The sequence below is a fragment of the Pagrus pagrus genome (genome assembly GCF_965226575.1).
Source record: "Pagrus pagrus genome assembly, chromosome: 12".
In the NCBI taxonomy this organism is placed as follows: domain Eukaryota; kingdom Metazoa; phylum Chordata; class Actinopteri; order Spariformes; family Sparidae; genus Pagrus; species Pagrus pagrus.
In genome coordinates, this window is record NC_140196.1 from 28,266,122 (window position 1) to 28,288,003 (window position 21,882).

Here is a 21,882-nt window from a genome sequence, read left to right on the forward strand (position 1 = left end):
GCATTGGACAATGGAAAGGTGGTCGAGTGCAGTGGACGGAGGAAAAGGGGGTCAAGTGCAGTGGATGGACGAAAAGGGGGTCAAGGTAGGTGGATGAAAGAAAAGGAGGGTTGTGATCGGTGGATGAAGAAGAAAGCGGGGGTCAAGATCGGTGGATGAAGAAGAAGGGAGGGGGGATCGAGATCAAGATGGAGGAGAGGGGGTCTTATAAGGTTGACATCTAGGAATCAGGGAGGTTAAGACTCAGAGTGGGGGTATGTCTTGATGAGTACTCATCTCGATTTGCCTTTTTTTCATTATCCCCAAAAAGGTTTACTGGGCTATGGGCTCATCAGATAGGAGACCGGCTGTTCAAGATTGTTTGACGAGATGTGATGATGATGTGGAAGAACTGAGGGTTTAGATGTGGATGGTGGCTGAAAACAGAGGGACTGGTATTGGGTGAGAATCCAAGTGTCTGGTGCCAAGGATTTGAATTTTCGGGAATAAGAAGCGAAAGACAGTCAGCAATATTGCTTCTGTTGAGTCAAAAGTCAAATCAGCTAAAGTCAAAGAAACCATGACACCCGGAGGACAAGTGGAGCAGTGTATTGCCTCCCTGTTGAGGAGAGGAAAATCCCCAAACTAACACCAGCTGATTAGCTGACTGAGAGCACCTGCCTGCAGTCTTTCAGCAGGATCATTCTGCACTCAGTGAGGCTTCAGACAACAGAGGAGAAACAACTATCCAGCTTGGGTCAAACCATGAAGAAGCCACTGGTATGGATGAACCGAAATTATATTGATAAGAAATGTTTGTTGCTAAAAGCAGAAAAGGTGTAGTTTGGTTTCTTGCATGATTAGGATAGACAGCAGGCCTATTCATGTTGAGCAGCAGTGAAGCTGGGTTTTGTTTGTCTCTTTGCTGTTACAAATTGATTTCATCCCTACAAAAAAAAACAGCTTAGACCAGCTTAGGCTGGTTGATGGTTTTAGCTGGTTTAACAAGCTGGTTGATGATTTTAGCTGGTACAACTGGCTGGCTCTTAGCTGGTATAATAGGGTGGTGGATGGTTTCAGCTGGTCTTAGTGGTTTTAGCTGGTTGATGGTTTTAGCTGGTTTTAGCTGGTTTAACAAGCTGCACTGCATGAAAAGTGGGATTTTGGGACCCGTAAACGCCCGGAAATCTCCCTAATTTTCGGCAGTTAACGACAGTTTACAGGCTGTGAACGTGGCGTTCGTCTGTGCCAAAAATTGTCGGAAACGAACCATGAAGTATGTGGAGCTCGCGGAGGTGCAAACGGCTCTAATTAGCATATGAATAGCAGCGAAACCACGCCTGGCCAGAGGATGTGTGGCCTGGCTTGAATTTCCTCACTCAGTATTGGATGAAACCACTACTTTTAAACACGAAAAATCACTCGTGATTGGTTGGCAGATCTGTCACTATTGGTCACCCTGGGTCATTATAAATAAACCCCACCCCTATATGTATATGTATGTATATATATATATATATATATATATATATATATATATATATATATATATATTCATTCATTCATATCATATGCTATAGACTACACTATTATTGCCATCAAGGACACGAATGAATTTCAAAGACAGAGCTTTATTAGCAGAAACACAAACACACAACTACCCAGTGAGCAAAGAGTGGTCTAGATCACGTCTTTTAGACATCATTTAAGGACATCCAAGACATCTAAAAGACGTTCTCTGGGGAGCCAGAATGAAAGTTTTTTATACGTCTTTTCTGGATGTTGTATAGACGTTTATATGTGGTTTATCGACTAATTCTGGCTGTCAGTGGATGTCCAGATCATAGCCAGTATGAACGTCTATTCTCAACTAATTCTGGATGTCAGTGGATGTCTAGATTATGACCTGACTATTAACATTGCCAGGCCATGATCTGGACGTCCATTGACAGCCAGAATTAGTCGATAAATGACGTTGAGAAAAGACGTCCAGTCAGGCCATAATCTAGACATCCAGTGACATCCAGAATTAGTTGAGAATAGACGTCATACTGACTATGATCTGGACGTCCACTGACAGCCAGAATTAGTCGATAAACGATATACAAACGTCTATACAACGTCCAGAAAAGACATATAAAAAACTTTCATTCTGGCTCCCCAGAGGACGTCTTTTAGACGTCTTGGATGTCCATAAATGATGTCTAAAAGACGTGATCTTGACCACTCTTTGCTCACTGGGTATGTACAATTCTGCCCACACAACAAACGGGAAGCTCAGGAGAAGGCCTATCCTACAGCACCGTGAAGTGGATAGATAGATAGATGGATAGATAGATACTTTACAAGTGTCCAGTAGCATACAAAATACAAGACATACATTACAAATTAACAGTAGCTACAGCAAACAGTAAACAGTGCAAGTGGAGTGGAAGTGAAACAGTGCAGTCTGCTGCCTCGGAGCTGTAGGTAACTGGCAGCATTCTGTCCGAATTTGGTCCATTTTGCAGACGTCTGTGGTGCGTTCACGTTGCCCTGTACTTGGGAATTGCCTCTAATCTCGACTGCAGTGAGGCAGAGCTCGGTCTTACTGTCTTACAGGCACCTGGAAAATAATTAAAGGAGAGTGGTATTAACAAAAAACGTAAGTCACAGTAAAATTAAACAAGGAAGGAACGGAAACAAAACAGTAAAAGTTACTTACACACAATGGCGTCACTATCAGCGTCATGTAAATCTGGACTTAGATTAGCAAATAGGAGGTCACGGCCTCGTTATGAGACGAGGTTAGCCTGTGAAAACAAAATGAACGGTTAAGATCGGTATCTGCCTTATACAGCAGAATGAAAGCATATTCTTTAAATCTTACCCTTGCTCCGGTTTGTAGCGCTGTCCGGGCTGAAGAGAAACTCATGCAGCGCTCTCCGGCACTGTCGGGGTCTTTGTGTTTGCCGTCGGTCTCACAGCTCCACAGGATTTACTCATCAGGTTCGCTTGTCGCTAGCTTGTTAGCAAAGTCCATGCAAAAGCACTGCTGGCCGCTAGGTCAGAAGCTAACTTAAACGCCTCTCTGTCGTCTTGTGCCGAGTAGTCCACTCAAACGGACAGAACCCATCACCAATAACGTTTTAATAAGAGTCCTGGTTGAACAATTTCACTCAAACTGGCGTAGATATTAACTAAAAAGTTCGTGTTTCCACTTTACAGTAGACAACCTGCATCTGTCGTCTTCCTCCACTCGTCACTCTCACACATCTCCACCCACTCGTCCTTGACCTCAAAGGTGATCCAGGAATTAGAAAGGTCCCGAAAGTAACAAAGTCACAAAAGGTCCAAGGATAACAAAACCACAAAACATTTGTGCAACTCTCTTTCCTATTCTTACAGGCATTTAACAAATATTATTACACAACCAATAATTAACATTTTAAATGCTGCATTCAGTAAACCTTTGTGGCAAAGCCTGATTAAAACTAATTGTCGAAACAAATTGTTTGTGTATCTTTTTTACATAACATTGGCCATTGATAATGACATACACAGTAATTAATCTACAATGCTTTCATTAAATAAATCAATTCAAGCTAAAATTTAAGAGTCTATAATTAGGCTATACTGAGCCTGATCTATTTATACCAGAGATTTTCTAATGAAGTTAATACCTTTTAAAAAAATGTCACCTGGAGTAAAACGCCCCCTGCTACCCTGATTTGCATGTGTATAGCTCACAGCATTTTCATTTACATGTTAAAGCCTCCCCTAGAATTAGGGGGAGGGGGGTCATGGGGGGACAACTGCCAAGCAAGGCAGTCAATTTCTAACAATTCACGGCAGTTTTCGGTGTTGCCTGTAAATTGCCGTGTGCAGCCGTAAACCTGAACTTCCACGACAATTTACAGTGCCGCATACTGACGAAAATCCCACTTTTCATGCAGTGCTGGTTGATGGTTTTAGCTGGTAAAACTGGCTGGTTGATGGTTTTAGCTGGTCTTAGTGTTTTTAGCTGGTTGGTGGTTTTAGATCGTCTTAGCTGGTAGAATAGGGTGGTGGATGGTTTTAGCTGGTTCAATAGGCTGGTTGATGGTTTTAGCTGGTTGATGGTTTTAAATGGTCTTAGCTGGTTCAACAGGCTATTGGTGGTTTTAGATGGTCTTAGCTGGTTGATGGTGTAGAAGCTGATTGAATAGGCTGGTTGATGGTTTTAGACGGTTTTCAATGTACACTTATCAGCAGGAAATAAGCTATGTGTGCATGGGTTGGGGGTGGCCACTGTGTGGCTGCAAGGCGCTGCTGCTCAGCTTCCAGTCCGACCCACCGTCCTAAGACAACTCCAGCCCATGTCACACACCACACTGTCACAGAGAAGAGCAGAGGGAGACTGAAGGAGAGTGTGTGTGGGGGTAGTTAAGCTGACTGAAGTCATGCCCAGCACACCTGGTTCAGGTTAGCCCATCACCATGAAATGGCTCCTGGAGTCTTGTCTGTCCAAAATGAATTAGAATTTCTCTTAAGGGAGACGATTAAGACTCAGATTAAAACTGAAATGATGGTGTTTTCTACTTGCTTTTGGGGGAATAATAGAAACTTATAACTCTTTTGAAAGTCACACAAATACATCTTGGCATTAGCTTCCACAACAAGACACTTCTGATGCAGTCGATCAAAAATAACTAGCTGTATTTGATTTTCATCATCTTGTATAGCGGATGCTATGTGTGGCACAAACTTGTTACGCTCTTGGAGGGGGAAAATTTCTGCAATGATCTGAAAAGGTTTAAACAGCAAGACAATTTCACATCTTCCATCTGAATTGTATGAAAGTATCTGCTGAATCTGGCCTTTCGATCCATCTCTCAGTGCAACGCCCCACTCAATGCGCCTCTTTGCTCTGCTGTAATCATGGCTGGTGAAGACAAGACCATTGTGGATCATTCGTTTGTGAATCAGGACTTCATTAGGAGGCATTTTTCCGACCGCATGAAAGGCAGCTTGATCTGCCTGAGACAGCTCTTTGACCCTTCCAGTATCCAGCACCACAGCAGTTTCACTTCTCCTAAAATGTTGAACCTTAGAATACTCAGTCATCTGTCTGAAAAACTGAAGCACACGGTCGCTGACATTGTACTGTGACATGAAGTAAAGGATTGATCTGTGTAGCAAGAATTTGTTCGCGATCTGTTTAGTTACATTCGTTGTGCCATGCACTAACCTAAGAAGGTTTCTGTTGGTATTTTCAAAAGGAAAAGCCGAATGTGCGCATAAGGGACCCCAGTATTTCACTGCCTTCGCAAGGTGAGTAAGAAGATGGACATTGAAGGTCATGGCAGTCTCCCCAAATAACATCTGGAATCTAACTACGAATTCCATCAACATCTCATCAGCACTGTTTATGTCTTTAAAAGTTATCTCCTCTTGTAACAGTAGATAGATTGCAGAGCTGAGAAGGCCAAGGTGCTTGGTGTACTTAACGTCTAAAAGTGTGAAATAACAACCAGGACCTCCACTTAGAAGCTTTCCAGTACTTGTACTAAGAGATGGGCCTAGGGACTCTAGTGATCAGGTGAGTTGGCTTGATACTGTTGATTCTTTCATTCAAAACCCTTAAGGTGCTGGGGCTACCTATATAGTATGGCTCTTCACTATCCTGAAGCAGTCGAGTTGCATGCTGTCTTGTCACTCCTAAAAGAACAGAGTGCATGTAATCAGGCGTAAAGCCCCATACAATATCAAAAAAGGGCATGTTTATTAAGGGAGATGGGCCTTTTACTCCCCTTACACTTTTTTGTTGAGTCAGTGCTTCCTCCATGTCACGCTCCATGCTTTCTGCATCTCTGTCTGGGTACGTTATTGGTGTGATTGGGTATTTTACTTGTCTCTCCACAAGTGTACCGGGATAGAGGCAGACGAAGTACCCGTTAAACTGCGTGCTGTTCTGCATAGTTGGTCTAGCCTTGGAGTCTACGCAACAACAAAGACCCACAACTTTACTTACGTTTACTTCCCCATCCCTTTTCCATGATACACCCTCTGACACTAAGCTATTAGCTTGTTGAACAAATGGCCTCAAAAACATGTGCATTACTGGTTCTGTGGGACCAAACCACAATCCTGCTAGCATCACATGTTCGAACCTCAGCTTGGGAGGAAGTTCAATAAGGTGAACATGGATAGGCCATATAGAAAACTTAGAAGATTTGTAAAGCGGTGAGCCATCTGAATTGAATGTATATGACAAGTTGTTGGCATCTGACAAAATTTGGCATGGCACGGACAGTTTTTTTATACATTTCCCCGTCATACATGTCTGCAATTACATTTTCTGCCTTAGGTGGCCTGCCAGTTTTATATTGTAACTTGGACTGGATATCTGGAATTTCTTACATGGACTGTATTTGGGATGCAATTGAGATGTTAATGAAAAAGCACCCATCATTTAATGTGCTAGGATCCACATTAGAGTTGCAAGCCACACAATGAGTGATGTTTTGCTCAATCATATCAACTTGTGTTCCACAGTAAGATTTACAGTTTTTACAGTAGCAGTGAAATTCCACACAATGCTTATCATTACTGAATACTTTGTCAAACGCATACTTTGATCTGGGCACAACATCCCGTCCAAATAAACAATTGATTAATTTCAATAGGTCATCAAGTTGTGATCCTGTTATTTGATGCTTAATCTATTAGATTGTTATTCTAATATTCATTCGGAAAAAAAAAAAAAAATTAAAAAAGATGGAGAATTTCGAGACAACTGGCGGTCGTCACTGCTTGCCGGCTGCTCAGTGCACATGCCTTTTTAAGAATGATTATCTTCGAAATTTGAAGCAAAACCTACTGTAGGTACCATACGTCATCACGTTGACCGAGCTGTGCAGTCGCGAGATTAGAAAACTTATTGCGGCATCTGGTCGGAATTTTTGGCCGGTAATGTCATAGATATCTATGGGTAATGTGGCGATATGTATGCATATGTAAAGTATACGGACGACTTTAAAACTATAATTCCTGTGAATCACATCAAGTCTTTTAATCCAGAAAAACACCGTGCGGATATATTGTATCAGATCCTTTGGGAGGGGAAATACTATAACGGCCAGGTGTTGCTGATAAAAGGTAAAAACATAAGCATATAGCCACATAACGTTAGCTGTAGCAAGTTAGCTAACAGTCACATTACGGTTTTCGAATAGTCGAATTGGTCATTTGAAAAATTAATAGCAGTAGCTAGCTAACGTTAGGTTAGCTAGCTAGAGTTAGCCATTTTTAGTTAGCCATTATAGGCTAACTAAAAGCTAGGACTTTTAGTTAGTCTATCATGTTTGGTAGCTAGGTATAGCTACAGTTAATGCATTCATGACAATTACATCAACTAATTTGTAGTTAATATCAACGGATATTTTCTCAATTTCATTAATGTTACCTTTGCATCAGATAACAGAGAGGCTCTCTTGGACTGTGTCAACGACCCACCACGAGGATAAGGGTCCCAAAGATTAGGGACATCATGGAAGCTGAGACATCAGAATTGCAGTCTTCTAAAAAGAAAAACGTAAGACATTTTAATTTAATATAGCTTACAGCCTCTCTGGGCTGTTGTGCGTCTGTGCTTTCCTTTTGTGTCTTCCAGGGCCTGAGGTGATTGGGTGGAGCCATGACCGGTGCACCTGCTGTCTCAGTCGGCTGACCAGCATGTCAGACCCGGTTTGACGGTCATGAATATAAGAAACCTACCAGATTTTATTGTGATTGGACTATTGTGGACTAACAGGCCGCCAATAGACTCTTTATAGTGAACCCTGTTTTACAGTTTATGTGGGATTATGCATTGTTCTGTGTTGACTGTGGCTGGTTACCTTTCTCCTGTGTACATAGAAAAGCCTGAAGACAATAGAGGAGGAACAGCTGAAGAAAAACTTAACTGCGATCCTCGCAGAAAAGAAGGCATTAAAAAAAAAGAGCCCTCTCTTCCCACCGGCGAAGAGACCCAAGAGGGACAAAGACAGGTATGCTTTTCTTCTTCCTCATACCTTTTTGAATCCAAAATTACTCAAATCCATTTTTAGCCCTTCAGGATAAGTGCAGATGCGATTAGAAATGCTGTGTGTCATCAAGTCATCTCCATGCCATGTATTTGTTTTGTTCATGCACTAAACCAGCTGAGTCCAATCAGCACAGCTCTTCAGCCAGGAAGGTGAGCTAATTAGTGAATACACCTGGTTCAGTGACTGAGCAGAACAAATACATGGCATGGAGATGACTTGATGACTCCACAATTCCCACCTCTGCTGGTCGCACGCTTGCCAACCAGCAAATCACTTATTGGCAGTGGCACAAAGTATAATTGATGTTAGGTCTAACAATGAACTTTGCTTAGGCCTACTACCTCATGTCAAAATCTGCCATGACATCCTGTGAGCTTTTTCCCTGATAGGCCTACCCAGTTGATACTAACTAATTTCAATAGTCCAGCTTAACTGACTTGTTTTTCAAGCAGGACTCCCATTTTCCCATCTATTTATCTAAATGAGTGGTGGGATTTTTAGTTTTTAAAATGACTCCTGTTTGAAGTGCGGGTTCAGGCTTTACTGCATCTTTGAAAGCTTTTGACGCAAACTGTGTTCTGCGTGTGTCCACTTCTCAGCCCCCCCCCCCAAACCAGTGAGGCATCTGATTGTGGTGAGGGGGCTGTTGTGCCAGAGAAAATCCACAATGAACTGAAAGCGAAATACAAGGCCGCGAAAAAAGAACTGATGGATCTCCGCGAAGAAATTAAAAAAACAATGCAAAAGTAATGTGCTCTAATCATCTTACTAGACATTATACTGAACTGGGTATTGAGTTTTAACCTGTTCTTTAATAAGGATATGTACTAATGATTTTGGTGACGAGCATTTCTCTGGACAACCTATATAGGTTGGTGTGTTTACCCGCAAAGCTACAGCTCATAAACCTTTGTAAACAGAGCAGTTTATCAGCCAGACCTACTATGTGAGTCAATAAATAATTATGGGTCACAGGAATCGGACAAATTAAACCTCTAAATAAGTTCTGCCTTGGCCCGTTGTATTTCATTTCCTATTTTTGATCATAGCATAAAATTAAAAGTATGAAAAAAACAAATCTTTATTTGTTTTTTGGTATCAGACACATAAACAAAAAAATAAACTTATTAAACTAATCATTTTTACATTTTTTGATTTTGGATTCTCAATTGAATATCAAATAATTCATGATACACAGATTGATGTGCATTCTCCTTTGCTATTTGCAAATGCTGCTTTATCATCATGGTTTGTGTATCTGCAGTCCTGATTTTGTTGGTTTCACTTTTTAAATGACGGATACAGACGATCACCACCTGGTGGGATGGAGAGTTTTTTCCTCACACGCAGTCAGCAATTTAGCATCCAGCATCCAGACATACACTAATCAACACTTAACAGATGAACATCTACAGTTTCATCCAATTTCACCTCCAGTCTGGATCTATACTGGCTGGCCCAAAAGACGGTGAAAGCCCCTGCTGTAAAGCTCGTTCTGTCAGTCTGCAAGGCTAACGTTAGCTGAGTTGGTCAATCCAAAACTACCCACACGTAGCAAACCAAGTGGCCTTCTTCTTTATAAAGATAGAAGATAATTGCACACATATCTGAACATGAAACAGGTAAACTCACAGTTGACAAATGCAAAGTCTGATCACTGGATGGCTGTACAAAATGTTTAGAAAGAAGAAAAAGAAAACTAATTTGAATAAAGGACAAATAGAGAGAAAAATAGATCCCAAGAGCAGAACACAAAACATTTACAATGTTAAGTCATCTACAACCACATAGGCACCATACCTAATGCATCAAAGCAACTACAAATAACTTTCCAAGCACTCTAGACTCCTTCTTTCCAAAACGTTAGATTGTCAGATGTTATCTGTCACCAAAAGTGTAGCATGCTGTATTACTGTTAGCATGCTGATGTAGGCATTTGCACTTCTGCACTTGCACTGCTGTGCAGTTGTAGAGCCTCACAGAGCCACCACTAACTGTAGACTCTCAGTATTTATTTGTAGAAAGCTAACAAAGTGTGACATCACATCACACCTATCACATCATAAAAGAGAGCTGACTGCTGCATCATATAATAGGTTAGATGGATACAGGTGCAAAGTGTACATTCAGTATGTCCTTCACACAAAAGTACACACTCCCCCGATGCCAAAAGAATAGGAGCTAACCTCAAAGTAAAGAGGGAGGTCAAACATCAGAAACATGTTCATGTTTACCTGAGGGGAGAAAATCTAATTAAGTGTTTCTTGAGTTAAAATGTGCCCTTCCACCCAGTGCTGGCAAAATCCACCAGGGTATATTGTAAAATATCTTCCCACCTGATAAGGACATCAGACAATATATGAGCATTCCTTAATCAGCAAACATGTATAATAGAGAGTACATTTCAGTAAAAATAGATGCCAGTACTGAGCCTTCATTAAATCCTCAAACATGCTTTGTTCTGTCTTGTGAAGATTAAAAACTTAAACTGACAGTCCACTGGCTGACCTGAGTAATTTGTTTGTAAAAGGTACTAGTGTAGTGTACAAGTTCACAAAAGCAAATATGACCAAATCAGATCAGTTTTTTGTCCATGAGCAGGCCAACTTTTTTACTTATACTGTGAGTTATCTCTGCATCTGCATCATCATTGATGATCTGGATAGGATAAGGCACAAAAAACAGTTGGTTAGAGTTAGGAAAGGATATTATTTTGGCTTTAAAAAACTGTTTTGGTCACCTCAAACACAGCTGGAGATGCTCTGAGGTCTCAGAAATACACCTGGTTTTGTCGCCACAAACATGGCTTGAAATTGCGATCTTATTAAAGCTGCTGTAAGTGATCCATTTTTATTAAAATACGTGTTTAATTGTTAAAGACGTTTGAGATGTACAACCATGATGAAACCATCACAAAAATGTTAACTGCCAACATTTAATTCTGGCAAGTGGGCTTGATCGCTGCAGGTAATGTCATTAATATTTTCCTCATTAAGGACGTATTTCTCCCCTCTCATCCCACCGTTATTTATCAGAATGATACTTTTTAGGACCTGTCCTGCTTGATCCATGGACTGAGATCTGCGCACACACACAGAGGGACGCGCAGCAGCTCCTCCTCCGCCTCAGTTTATTTTTTCATATGCTGTCAAACACAGTTGTTGATGGGACAGATGGCTGTGAAACAGTGGGGCAGAGGGTCCAGCAGCCGAAGATCACACCAATGTCCCTCACTGAAGACGAGTGCCACTGGTTAATATGTGCCGGCCCCTGGCACACCTGGCTCTTAAAGGGAATGGGAGACAACACTCGGATTGGTTTGATTTATGTTCCGCCCAAAACACACCCACGACTAATTCAGATCTTAAATATAATCCCTTTGCGCCGTGCACCTCACTTTGCGCCTAGATTATCCGCCGTTTAACTAGCAAAAAGTAGTCTGGCCGTGGATTCTATATATACAAATGTTATTTGTAACATTTTTAAACAAGAATTTAAAATAAAAAAAAATATGATTAGAAAAAGGTTATATGTTTAATAATATATAACTCATTCATTGAGGCAGACATTTAGTTTGGGATCGTCATCAGGCTTGCCTCAATAAATTAGTGTTACACAAATTGGAATGTGCAGTACCTCAAACTTTACAAAGAGAAAATCAACATACAATTGTTTTTTTAAAGGCTGACTACACTTCATGACTGGTTCCTCTTAATATTCATACTACAAAATTAAGACTTGCAGTGATTACATTTAATATTATCTTCAGTAACATTTTGCTGATACCAAGCTCCGCTTATCATTCTGAGCCAATCAGGTCACCTCTTCCTTTTCTTTTAAAAGTGTGTGCACTTCCCACTGTGGTGTTCTGACAGTTCCGTAATGGATGAGGAGACCAGACAGCCTGCAGCAGAAAAGCTTTTTCCCAAGAGGGAACTGATGTCCTTGGATGCAGATGGCCTGCCGCCAAGGGCAGATGATGTTCTTTTTGAGCTGAATTCATATTTCTGCAGGCACCGTATTTCCCAGCATGTTTTGCAATATTTTGTCATTTCCCTCCAGTTTGTTTTACTTGAGTGATTAAGAAGGTTATATTCACTTAATCCCTGACAACACTAAAGGCAAGAATGACACAACATCCAATAATGTAAGCAATGGCTGAAGCTACTTCATTAATTTAAAGACAAAAGAAGAAAGAAAGAGTACAAAGAACATCAGAAACACAGTTTATAGAGCTCTGGAAATCACGTGATTCATTCATAATGCAAAACTTGATAGATTTAACATAACTAAACCTTATAATGCCCCAGGTGTGCTTTTCACAAGTATTGAGACAGCTGGAGCGGACAATGTTGCAGACCTGCAGTATCCAGACATCTACAATTACCTGATCATCTCTCCCTCATCCTACTCCAGGGAGTATCTGAAAACATACAAGAATCTGGAGGGGTACAAATGGACGCAATCTGGCTTTCTGATGAATATTCAGCTTTGGAGTCTATCAGCTAAAAACAGCATCATCGTCACTGGAAGGTTAGTGTCTCCTCATCACAGTTATGTTAGCATAAGCAACAGGACAGCACAATGTAACAAGCTAATCCCCATGCTTAACATATATGTTAACTAGTCAACATTTCTGATATACCAATACTTTACCATCAGTGCCGGCCCTGACCAATTTGGTGCCCTAGACAAGATTTTAGTTGGCGCCCCCTTGCGTCGCAGTCAATTTCACAATCAATTTTCATACACTCGCACAGAAACTGCATGTATGTATTCAAGATTTTATTTCTTTAAGTCAAAAATATCACACCAAATAAAAACTGAAGAAAGAAACAAGTGATAGATTAAAAATACAATATAAATAAGGTACTGCACAAACATATTAATATTCTATTTACATACAAAATAAAAACAGTGAACGTGACATAAAATGAATTGAAAATACAATATAAATAAGGTATTGCACAAACATATTAAAGAATATCGTCACTCTGCTGTGCTGAGGTAGAGGACAGGAGCACCTGATGCTGTGTCACTGGCGGTGGTGGTGAAATATTTTAAAAGAGAAGTATGAGAGAGAAGAGAAGAGAAGTATATGTGACCACTGGATGTTAAATTTTAATAAAAAACAGATGCTTGGTGTGTGCTATACATAAGACTAATATAGACTAATAATGAAAATACGATGAGATTCATTCAACTTTATCGTCATTGCAATTCAGTCTAACCAGAGTGCAAAAAGCAGTAAAGCGCAGTGAGTGAATTAATATATACTGTGTGTGTATGTATGTGTGTGTGTGTGTGTGTGTATGTATGTATGTGTGTATATATATATATATATATATATATATATCATATAGCCTATGAATGATATGCTAAAGCTAAGGTATCGAGTATTAACAGTAATACACTTTAACTGCACTTTAACACTGATGTAAACTTTAACAAACATAAACTGTGACACAATAAACCAAAGGCTTACAACTACTCTTTTACTTATAAAGGGGATGGAAAACTGATAGCATTTTAACTGACATACAAGCAGGAAAACACAGCCGACAAGTTAAAATAACACCTGAACAGGCCTGACGTTAACTTTCCAAATGTCCCTGATGAATTTAAGGTGGAGTAACATTAACTTACGTCGACTCAGCTATTTACTGATTATTAAACAATGCTACTATCGTCCGAAGTAAGCTAGCAAGTTATCAATCTGCTCCAACAACGGTAACTACGATCCATTAAACTATTAATTTAATTCCCTTCATCACATTGACGTTACTGTACCTCTTTTTTCACGTTTTTCTTCCTCTTCTTTCCTTCTTTTCCTTCCCTGGGCGCCGGATGGTTTCAGTCTTTTGGACACTACAGTATCAATAAATCTCTCTCTTGGTCTTGGGGTCACGGTCCGGTCAGATTCAGGCAGCTCGCCTCAAAATCTGGTTTGATCAAAGAAGTGGTAGGATAACAGCATCCACCTTCAGAGCAGCTGTAGCAGTTGTGAAATGGTTGCTTATAGGCTGAAGGATGACAACACCATGGATCGAAGTTTGTTCATTTATTCTGCAAAAGGTAGCACAGGGCAGAGTCAGGAAACACACTTGCAGGTAGGAACAGTCTGCCTCCACAACAAGAGCAGCCATAGTTTTTTTTGCCCTTTTTTTCTTCTTGCTTTTACAGTATTGTCTATGTCAAAATAAAAATAAATGAGTAAATAAATAAATGGACAAATAAACAGTAATAATAATTTTAGAAAAAAAGAAAATACTCCTGAATAGAAACAAAAAAAGAAATCACATAAAATGAATATTTCCATAAGCAACTTGTAAATAATAATTATTAGAAAAACAGAATAAAAATCACTATGAAACTATTAAAAAAACGTCCATACTTTTCCTCTACACAAGGACAATAATAGAAAAACTGAAATAATATGTGCTCTACTGACATTATTACAGCTCTGACCAAACTCAACTCTCACATTTAAATACACCACGAACACGTAACAAAAAACAAATTTCAAGGCATCTTACAGCCAAAACGCACCTGCAAAAGGTAGCACAGGGCAGAGTCAGGAAACACACTTGCAGGTAGGAACAGTCTGCCTCCTACGACAGGCCACAAAACACACACACGAGAGACGTCATGTTAAACCGAAACTACAGCCGCTCCTTTACGATAAAACACAATCGAAAACACCGCAACACATTAATGAAAGGCTATTGCTACTTTAGCGCACGGTTTCATCGCATTACATGACAGCTTAAATGCATATTTCAAAGAATAATGAGAGAGCATCACAACACGTCTTACCGCAACAAGAGCAGCCATAGTTTTGCCGGGAGTTTAGTCCGACGTCACTCACGTACCCCCTTGTGTGTCACCCCGATAAAGCCCCCCCTTGCTACAGGTGAACCCGGAACTTAGAAATGGTACTGGCATAGAACAATGCAAGAAACTCAACCTTTCCTTTTTTTTTTTAGATAATATTAAAGATAATATTAGCATTGACCAGGTTTTGAGAATGTTCACCATAATTAATTAGGAAAATAAATAAATAATGACAATAATGAATGATCAGATGAATAAAATAAGGTAAACATTGACCCAGCTACACAGCCACAAAGACAGACATCAGAAAGCCCTCAGTGTCCCTGTTAAGAAAAATATGCTACCCAAAGTTTCATTGCTTCACCACGGAGGCTACAAGGTATTTATGCTGTGATGGCCTCAGGGTTGGTCCTACTCTGTCCACACTGTGTTGGCTGTGTCTTTCCTTGTTTCAGGAAGTTGATGGGTGGAGCTGGGTCCTCATCAGTGATGCAACACACCAGAGCAGGCTGGGCTCAGGTGGCTGTAAATCAGACCTGCAGGATCCTCTCACTCTCTTGCCCTGACCTGCTATACATACAATACATACATATAATACATATAATTATGTCTATGTGTGGTCTCCCTCTTTTGTCATATACTGTTGAGCCAGGTTGTGACAAAATGGGGGCTCGTCCTTCCAATTTCTGATTTTTTTTGTCTGGTAAGTTTTCTGACGCTGAGTTAGTAGCTTTTTTTAGTCTGCAGGAACTAGTACTATTTGCGTCACCTCTATCTTATGCTAATCTGCACTACTAAAGGTTTGGGGCTTGCCTTTAGAGGAGGATAGAATGATTTAGTAACAGGTTTTGCTATGGATGACTTGAGGTGGTAGTCTGGGTATTAAAGCTGTTAAGTATTAGTTTTGGGAGGCCTCATAGTCTGGAGTTTTGGTTACTGGTTGTGATGGAGATCAGTTTGTCTGTGTATACATAGGTTTGGTTGAGGTTCTTGTATCGTTAATTGCTTAGTTTTGGTCAGTTGTGCATATGGTTAGGGCTGTCTTGGGTAAAGCTGGAGACAGTTTTGGAAATTGAGGGCCATGGAGACTATGTTGATAGTTTGTTGTGCACATGTTAGAATTGAGCTTTCCCTAGTAGGATGAAGGAATGTTTCTCCTTTGGGATTCATTTGTATCTTTGTAGTGTTGCAGTGAAAATTGTTAGAGCAGTTGTCTCGGGGGCACATCCCTGGATTCGAGGGGGTCGCCTGTTTTTGCTGTTGCCTTGCTGCTTCTAGTGGTTTTAGTGCATAAATACCCACTGTAAGTAACTGCATGAAGACTAGGGTTGAGATGAATAAGTTTCTGGGTAGGTAGTTAGCAGGAAGGCTCTAATCAATATTGTCCTGTTATGGCTACTGTTGCTAGTTTTGTTGTTTTCGGTCTCTATTGCATTATGACGTCATAAACTTTGAGCAGCAAAAAGAGCTGTTGCTGTTGCAAATGGAGAGGGATAAATTGGGTATATGTGGTGATTCAGGGGGAAGCCGAACGTCACCTGGGGACTTGTAACCCAAAGAAATCTTTGAACCTCTGAGATTGGTTGGGAAATAGAAAGGGACACACAGGCTCGTTACTGAATAGGCAGAGACGTAAGTTATAAAGTAAATTAAAGGTTTTATTTTAAATGATAATGTAAACAGACAGGGTTGGAACTGCTGAGGGGGAAAAGAAAGGGTTAATGAGTGATTGAAAAAACTCTTAAAATCAGTAAGGTGAATGAAATTACTTTTTAAATTATCTTATCTTTTTATATAATTATCTTTTTAAAAAGGCTTCAATATGCAGTATTAAAAAGAATCGGTGTACGGCTAAGGCAGTCTTTGGAAAAGGACAAATTGGAGTTGCAGTAGTACCGATTAGCTCTAATAAAGGCAGGTAAGCAATCGGGTAATACTGGTGTTGGGTGTTCAGAAGAGTCTGTAGCATCTGTTTCACAACGTTGGAAAATGATATCAACGCCAGTAAGACAAAGGAGGTGGTGATCGATTTCAGGAGGAAGGCTCCTCAAACCGCACCAGTGAACATCCAGGGTTTGGACATTGAGATCATAGAGGAGTACAAATACCTGGGTGTTCACATAAACAATAAACTGGACTGGACACACAACAAAGATGTCCTGTACAAGAAGGGCCAAAGTCGTCTCCATCTGTTGAGGAGACTGAGGTCCTTTGGTGTGTGCAGGTCACTGCTAAAAACTTTTTATGACTCTGTGGTGGCATCAGTGATCTTCTAGGCTGTGGTCTGCTGGTGCTGTGGAAGCTCAGTGAGGGACAGGAAAAGACTAAATAAGCTGGTCAAAAGGGCTGGCTCAGTCTCGGACTGTCCTCTGGACTCCATTGAGGAGGTGGGTGAGAGGAGGATGTTAGCCAAGCTGACATCGATTATGGACAACCCCTCTCACCCCCTACATGAGACTGTGGGGGGTGAGAGGCCTACTGCACCGTGTGCAAGAAGAGGATTCAACTCGAAACAAAGGGAATGAAGGTGTTAGACTCTCATGCCAAATCGACCAAGCACATGAAGTATGTTCAAGAAAAGGAACAAACTCCTTCCATCACCGCTGGGTTTCCTCCAGCTAACGTTAGCCAGCTAGCTGCTCCTGCAGCCCCTCCTCCTATGACCGCAGCTAACGCTAGAGTCGATCTACGCACGTCTTTCGGGTCCACGCCAACGCTGAAAGCAGGGGCGTTGTGGACTCTTCACACCATTGCCAAACACCAGTCCTACAATGGAAATGAGGGTATTTCAGAGCTTTTCAAGTGCATGTTCCCCGACTCCGACATCGGCAACACCTTTACTTGTCGTGCCGACAAAACTGCTTACGTAGCCAAGTTATGGTTAGCCGTTCACATCAAAGATGAACTTATGTCCAAAGTCAACAAATCGCCGTTTGTTCTGATGTTTGAAAGCCTCAATGAGACTACGAAAACCAATCAGCTGGATGTGCACGTCCTCTTCTGGGATGAGGGGGCGGGTTCAGTCAAGATATCTGGGCTCCCAGTTTATCTGTAAATCCACACACTTCACTGATAAACCACAGAACCAGAAACCAGAGTCACAAAGCTAACTGTGAAAGTGGCTTAATAAGGAAGAGACATCTTAGCACCCTTATTCCAGACACTTACACAGTAAGTTTTGTACATACTGTTAACAGTATTTACTGTTCTTTTTTGTATAGTGTTTTGATCATATTATTTCGATAGCCTAAGCACCTCAGTGTTTTCAGAAAGCGATCTAGTTTAGCCAGTCAGTTAGCCTAGCCGGCTACTAAAATGAAGAAAAGCAGCGTCATGCTTATCAGGAGTGTCTTTAGCTCTACAGAGTTTTGCTCATTCCGTCTAAGTGAGCTTTCACTCCAGCTGATGCTGAGAAAAGGGCAAAATGGGCAGTGAATATTTTCTAACAACAGTTAGAAGGGAGAAGTTCACCATCACCAGTCGGTGCAGGCCGTGTAGCAGGCACTTTGGACACGGGAGAACAGCTGAGAATGGGCACTGGCCGTGGGCTCATGCAGCCTGTTGTTACCCTACACTTTTGTGGTTTATCAGTGAAGTGTGTCGATTTACAGACTGAAGTGTCTGTTAGTAACAGACATAGATCTGCATGCTTGTCTCCTCTATGAATCGTCAGTATCCTCACTACAATGCATTATTATAATTAATTTTAGTAGCTGGCTAGGCTACCTGACTGGCTAAGCTAGCTCATTTTCCGAAAACACTGAGATGATTAGGTTTCTGAATGATCAAAACACTATATACAAAAACAAACAGTAAATACTATTAACATATGTACAAAGCTAACTGAAAAGTGGCTAAAATCAGTAAAAAAAGCACTGTTAGGAAACCAACGGTGAAGTTAATGGGAATTTACCTTCAGCAAAGACTTCTAGTAGATGAAATGTAGGCCTACTCCAGCTTTTTTCCATACTTTTTTTCAGGTCATAAAGGGAACCCAGAACAGCACATATGCGCGCTTCAGTGAGCAAAAGTCTTGCATCTGTAGATGATGATACATTTAATTAATTACACCAGTTCATGGGTGCCCCATACCACACAACAACTGTTGTAGTCAGGGGTCATCAAGTATTCTAGAGCAAAACTGCCAGCAATTCAGACCCACACACAACAGCAGATCATCATTTATGCTCAAACACAGACCCACACAATGCTGAACCAGAACCAAGACACTATCATAAAATACGGGCTGCATTATTATCTCTAATTCCTAATTCATGTGTCAAATTACTCACTTTAGCACCAAGAAAAGATAATAAAAAGAAATATGTATTTTCCTCTTGCTCATGTTGACTGTGAATTTAAAGTAATCTGCGTTCAATAAAGTACTAGTCATACATTTGAAATAAAAAGACTCACTAAAGACTTAAAATGAAATAACAGACTCTATATTGATGTCAAAATGTTCCTCTAAAATAGCTAATCATTAGTGTCACTGTTCATGCCAGGCACCAGTGTAAGCTAACAATTAGAAAAAATATGACATTTTATAGTGGTAATGAAATGCCAAACCAGGGCAGGCTATCAGCTAGCTAATATAGCTCATTTTAGGTAAAAGAAATGGTGCCTTTGGTTAGCTAAGAACAGTTAGCTAAATTTTAACTCAAGTTAAAAACTTGCTCACTTGAGCATTCATCCATAGACACTTGACACAATCAAATTACGAAACCCTATGGCTGGAAAGTTAAGTGAATTAATCAAGCTAGATAGCTAACTTTACATTAACCTACAGTGTCTCCATTAGCTTGTTGTGTGATGCACTGGACTTTACTGAGCAACTGGGATCAACTGTTGTTTTTGCCTCTTTTAGAGGGGTCCAAGTCTTAATTAAGGAGGTCAGACCCCCCCCCCTCTGAGAAGAGGAGACACAAGCCTGTTACTGTTGCTCGGCCTGCTACTAAACTAAGTGCCAAGACCAAGACCAGGGGGGTATTCCAGAAAGCGGGTTTTGTGAAAACTCTGAGTTTGTTAACCCTGAGATGAGAGAAACTCTGAGTTTTCAGTTCCAGAAAGAGAGGTAACTTAAACTCTGGGTCTGTTACCGCGGTAACTGACTCTGTGAACCTAACCTGCTCACTGGCAGGTTTACCTGAAGAAACCCTGAGTCTGGCGGAGCTGTCTGACAGCGGCTGTCCTTTCCTTCTCAGTCCGATCATGTTGAAGCAGAAATAATTAACATAGTTTTACACCAGGAGGAGAATTTAGATTCATTTAGATGAGCTCTCACTCCCTGACGAGGACTGAACCGAACAGTAGACCGCTCCTCATCAGTCCGTCATTTATATTCTCCGGCCGCACAGCGAATATCAGGCTACACGTCATCGCTGACGTGCTCTCAGGTCTGAACCATCCTCTGCGTGTTTTTTTTTTTTGTTTGTTTTTTTTAATCACTTCGCAGGTTAATCAATCACCTTCCAGCAGCCAGAAGGAGGAGGAGCCACCGTGAGACTGTTTTTATAGGTAGGCTATTTCATTTTCAGCCGATTTAAATTAAATAGCCTAAAATAAAATGAAATAAAACATTGAACAACATTCAACCACTTCCCCAAAGGCTAATATGAAAGAATCTGATGTTAAATTCCAAATGAAAAGACAATTGCATCTAAAACTCTATCAGTGATTTTTATTACGGCCGCAGCCGTGTTACTTTTTTTTTTTTTTTCCCAGAAAATGTCTGCTTCCTGTTTTCTCCCCTGTTGCCATGGTGAATCACAGTATCGGAGCTCCACTGATGATGGCTTTTTACTAGTCGTCAGGCACGAGCTCAACTCAGTGTTAACATACTCAGAGTCGACTTACCTGACTCAGATCAGCTGTTCTGGAACTGAAAACTCAGAGTTTCACTTCACAGGGTAAGTCAACTCAGACTTCAGGGATAGACTCAGAGTTTGTTGAACCTCCTTTCTGGAATACCCCCCAGGTGGTCATATCCCATCATAATGGTATTGTGAAGGCTGGGCTAACAGAGCTGCACCTTATGCCCTCAGCCCATAACACACAGTTAGTCACTCCTCTAACACGGGATGGCCCTCATGTTACACGCAAGGGGATGCACTGGGCAAAGAACGTGCAGTTTATTATTCTGATGAGGTGGAGGTAAGCAGACATGCAGCTGACAAGTATGAGAGGAAGGTGTTATAACCAAGTGAGAGGCTGGAGGCTGCAGTCACATCACCTGCCAGGAACTGGTTTTACCTGGAGTGGCTCCTGGCCTGAATCAGCCTCAGGGGTTCAAATGCCAAATGAACCAGGCCCGAAGAAATAATACTAATCATGATAATAAAAATAAATGTACGTTACAAAATCAGTTCTTCACAAAAAGATAATAATAATGAAATATTGTTGTAATGTGTACAACATTGTGTTGCATAACATTGTACCTTGTAGTAAAATACATAAAATAATTAAATAGAATTAAATAAATAATAATAAAAAAAGTTTCACACAGAGATGAATCCCTTCTTAAAGAATCCTGTTTTAAGACGGAATTTAGAAAGCATTACAGCAAACAACTGGCAAGTTATACCAGAGTAGTAGTAGTAGTAGTAGTAGGGAGCCCAGACTGCAATAAACCTTATAACCCTGAGTCACCAGATCTAAGAGGGGCCCCCGGCTCTAAGGGGTTTAGCTTTAAGGACGGGGAGGAGGGTTGGGGACAGGATGGAAATACTGGCCCACTGAACTTAAATGGCTTTCTTGCCTGACCCACCTTGGCCAAGAAGAGGGGAGAGAGGTGGTGAGATCTGGATCTGAGCATTCCTTCATAAGGAGAACACGGCACTGTGAGACGGCAGAGAGTGATAGAGGTACCTTCAGCAGGGCCCAGTGTGTCTCTGAGGCGAACAGAGCTGATGGAGGCCGCTTATTCTCTACTTGCACCATGTAGTGTGATGTAGATCCATTTTACAAACTGCATGTGTGCTTACTTCCTGTCAGCTCTACCGGATAATTTCAGTCACTTTCA

General features: G+C 40.9%; 2 protein-coding genes across 2 annotated transcripts in view; one reads left to right on the forward strand and one right to left on the reverse strand.

Annotated features, from left to right (window-relative positions):
* The window catches only part of LOC311267010 (class I histocompatibility antigen, F10 alpha chain-like), a 501,763-nt gene extending 480,308 nt beyond the window's left edge, over positions 1-21,455 (reverse strand). Inside the window, exon 1 of the mRNA XM_084369796.1 lies at positions 21,445-21,455. The gene's annotated coding sequence lies outside the window, so the exon portion shown is untranslated. The remainder of the gene's footprint in view (positions 1-21,444) is intronic.
* LOC311266363 (uncharacterized protein) lies at positions 677-17,137 on the forward strand (the record flags this gene model as incomplete). Its single annotated transcript, XM_084368712.1, has 7 exons — positions 677-759; positions 5,401-5,539; positions 7,417-7,534; positions 7,858-7,988; positions 12,444-12,560; positions 15,317-15,430; positions 16,816-17,137. The coding sequence occupies exons 3-7, from the start codon at positions 7,490-7,492 to the stop codon at positions 17,135-17,137; spliced, it is 729 nt and encodes a 242-aa protein (XP_084224838.1). The 5' UTR covers positions 677-759; positions 5,401-5,539; positions 7,417-7,489.
* Positions 21,456-21,882: the final 427 nt, after the last annotated feature.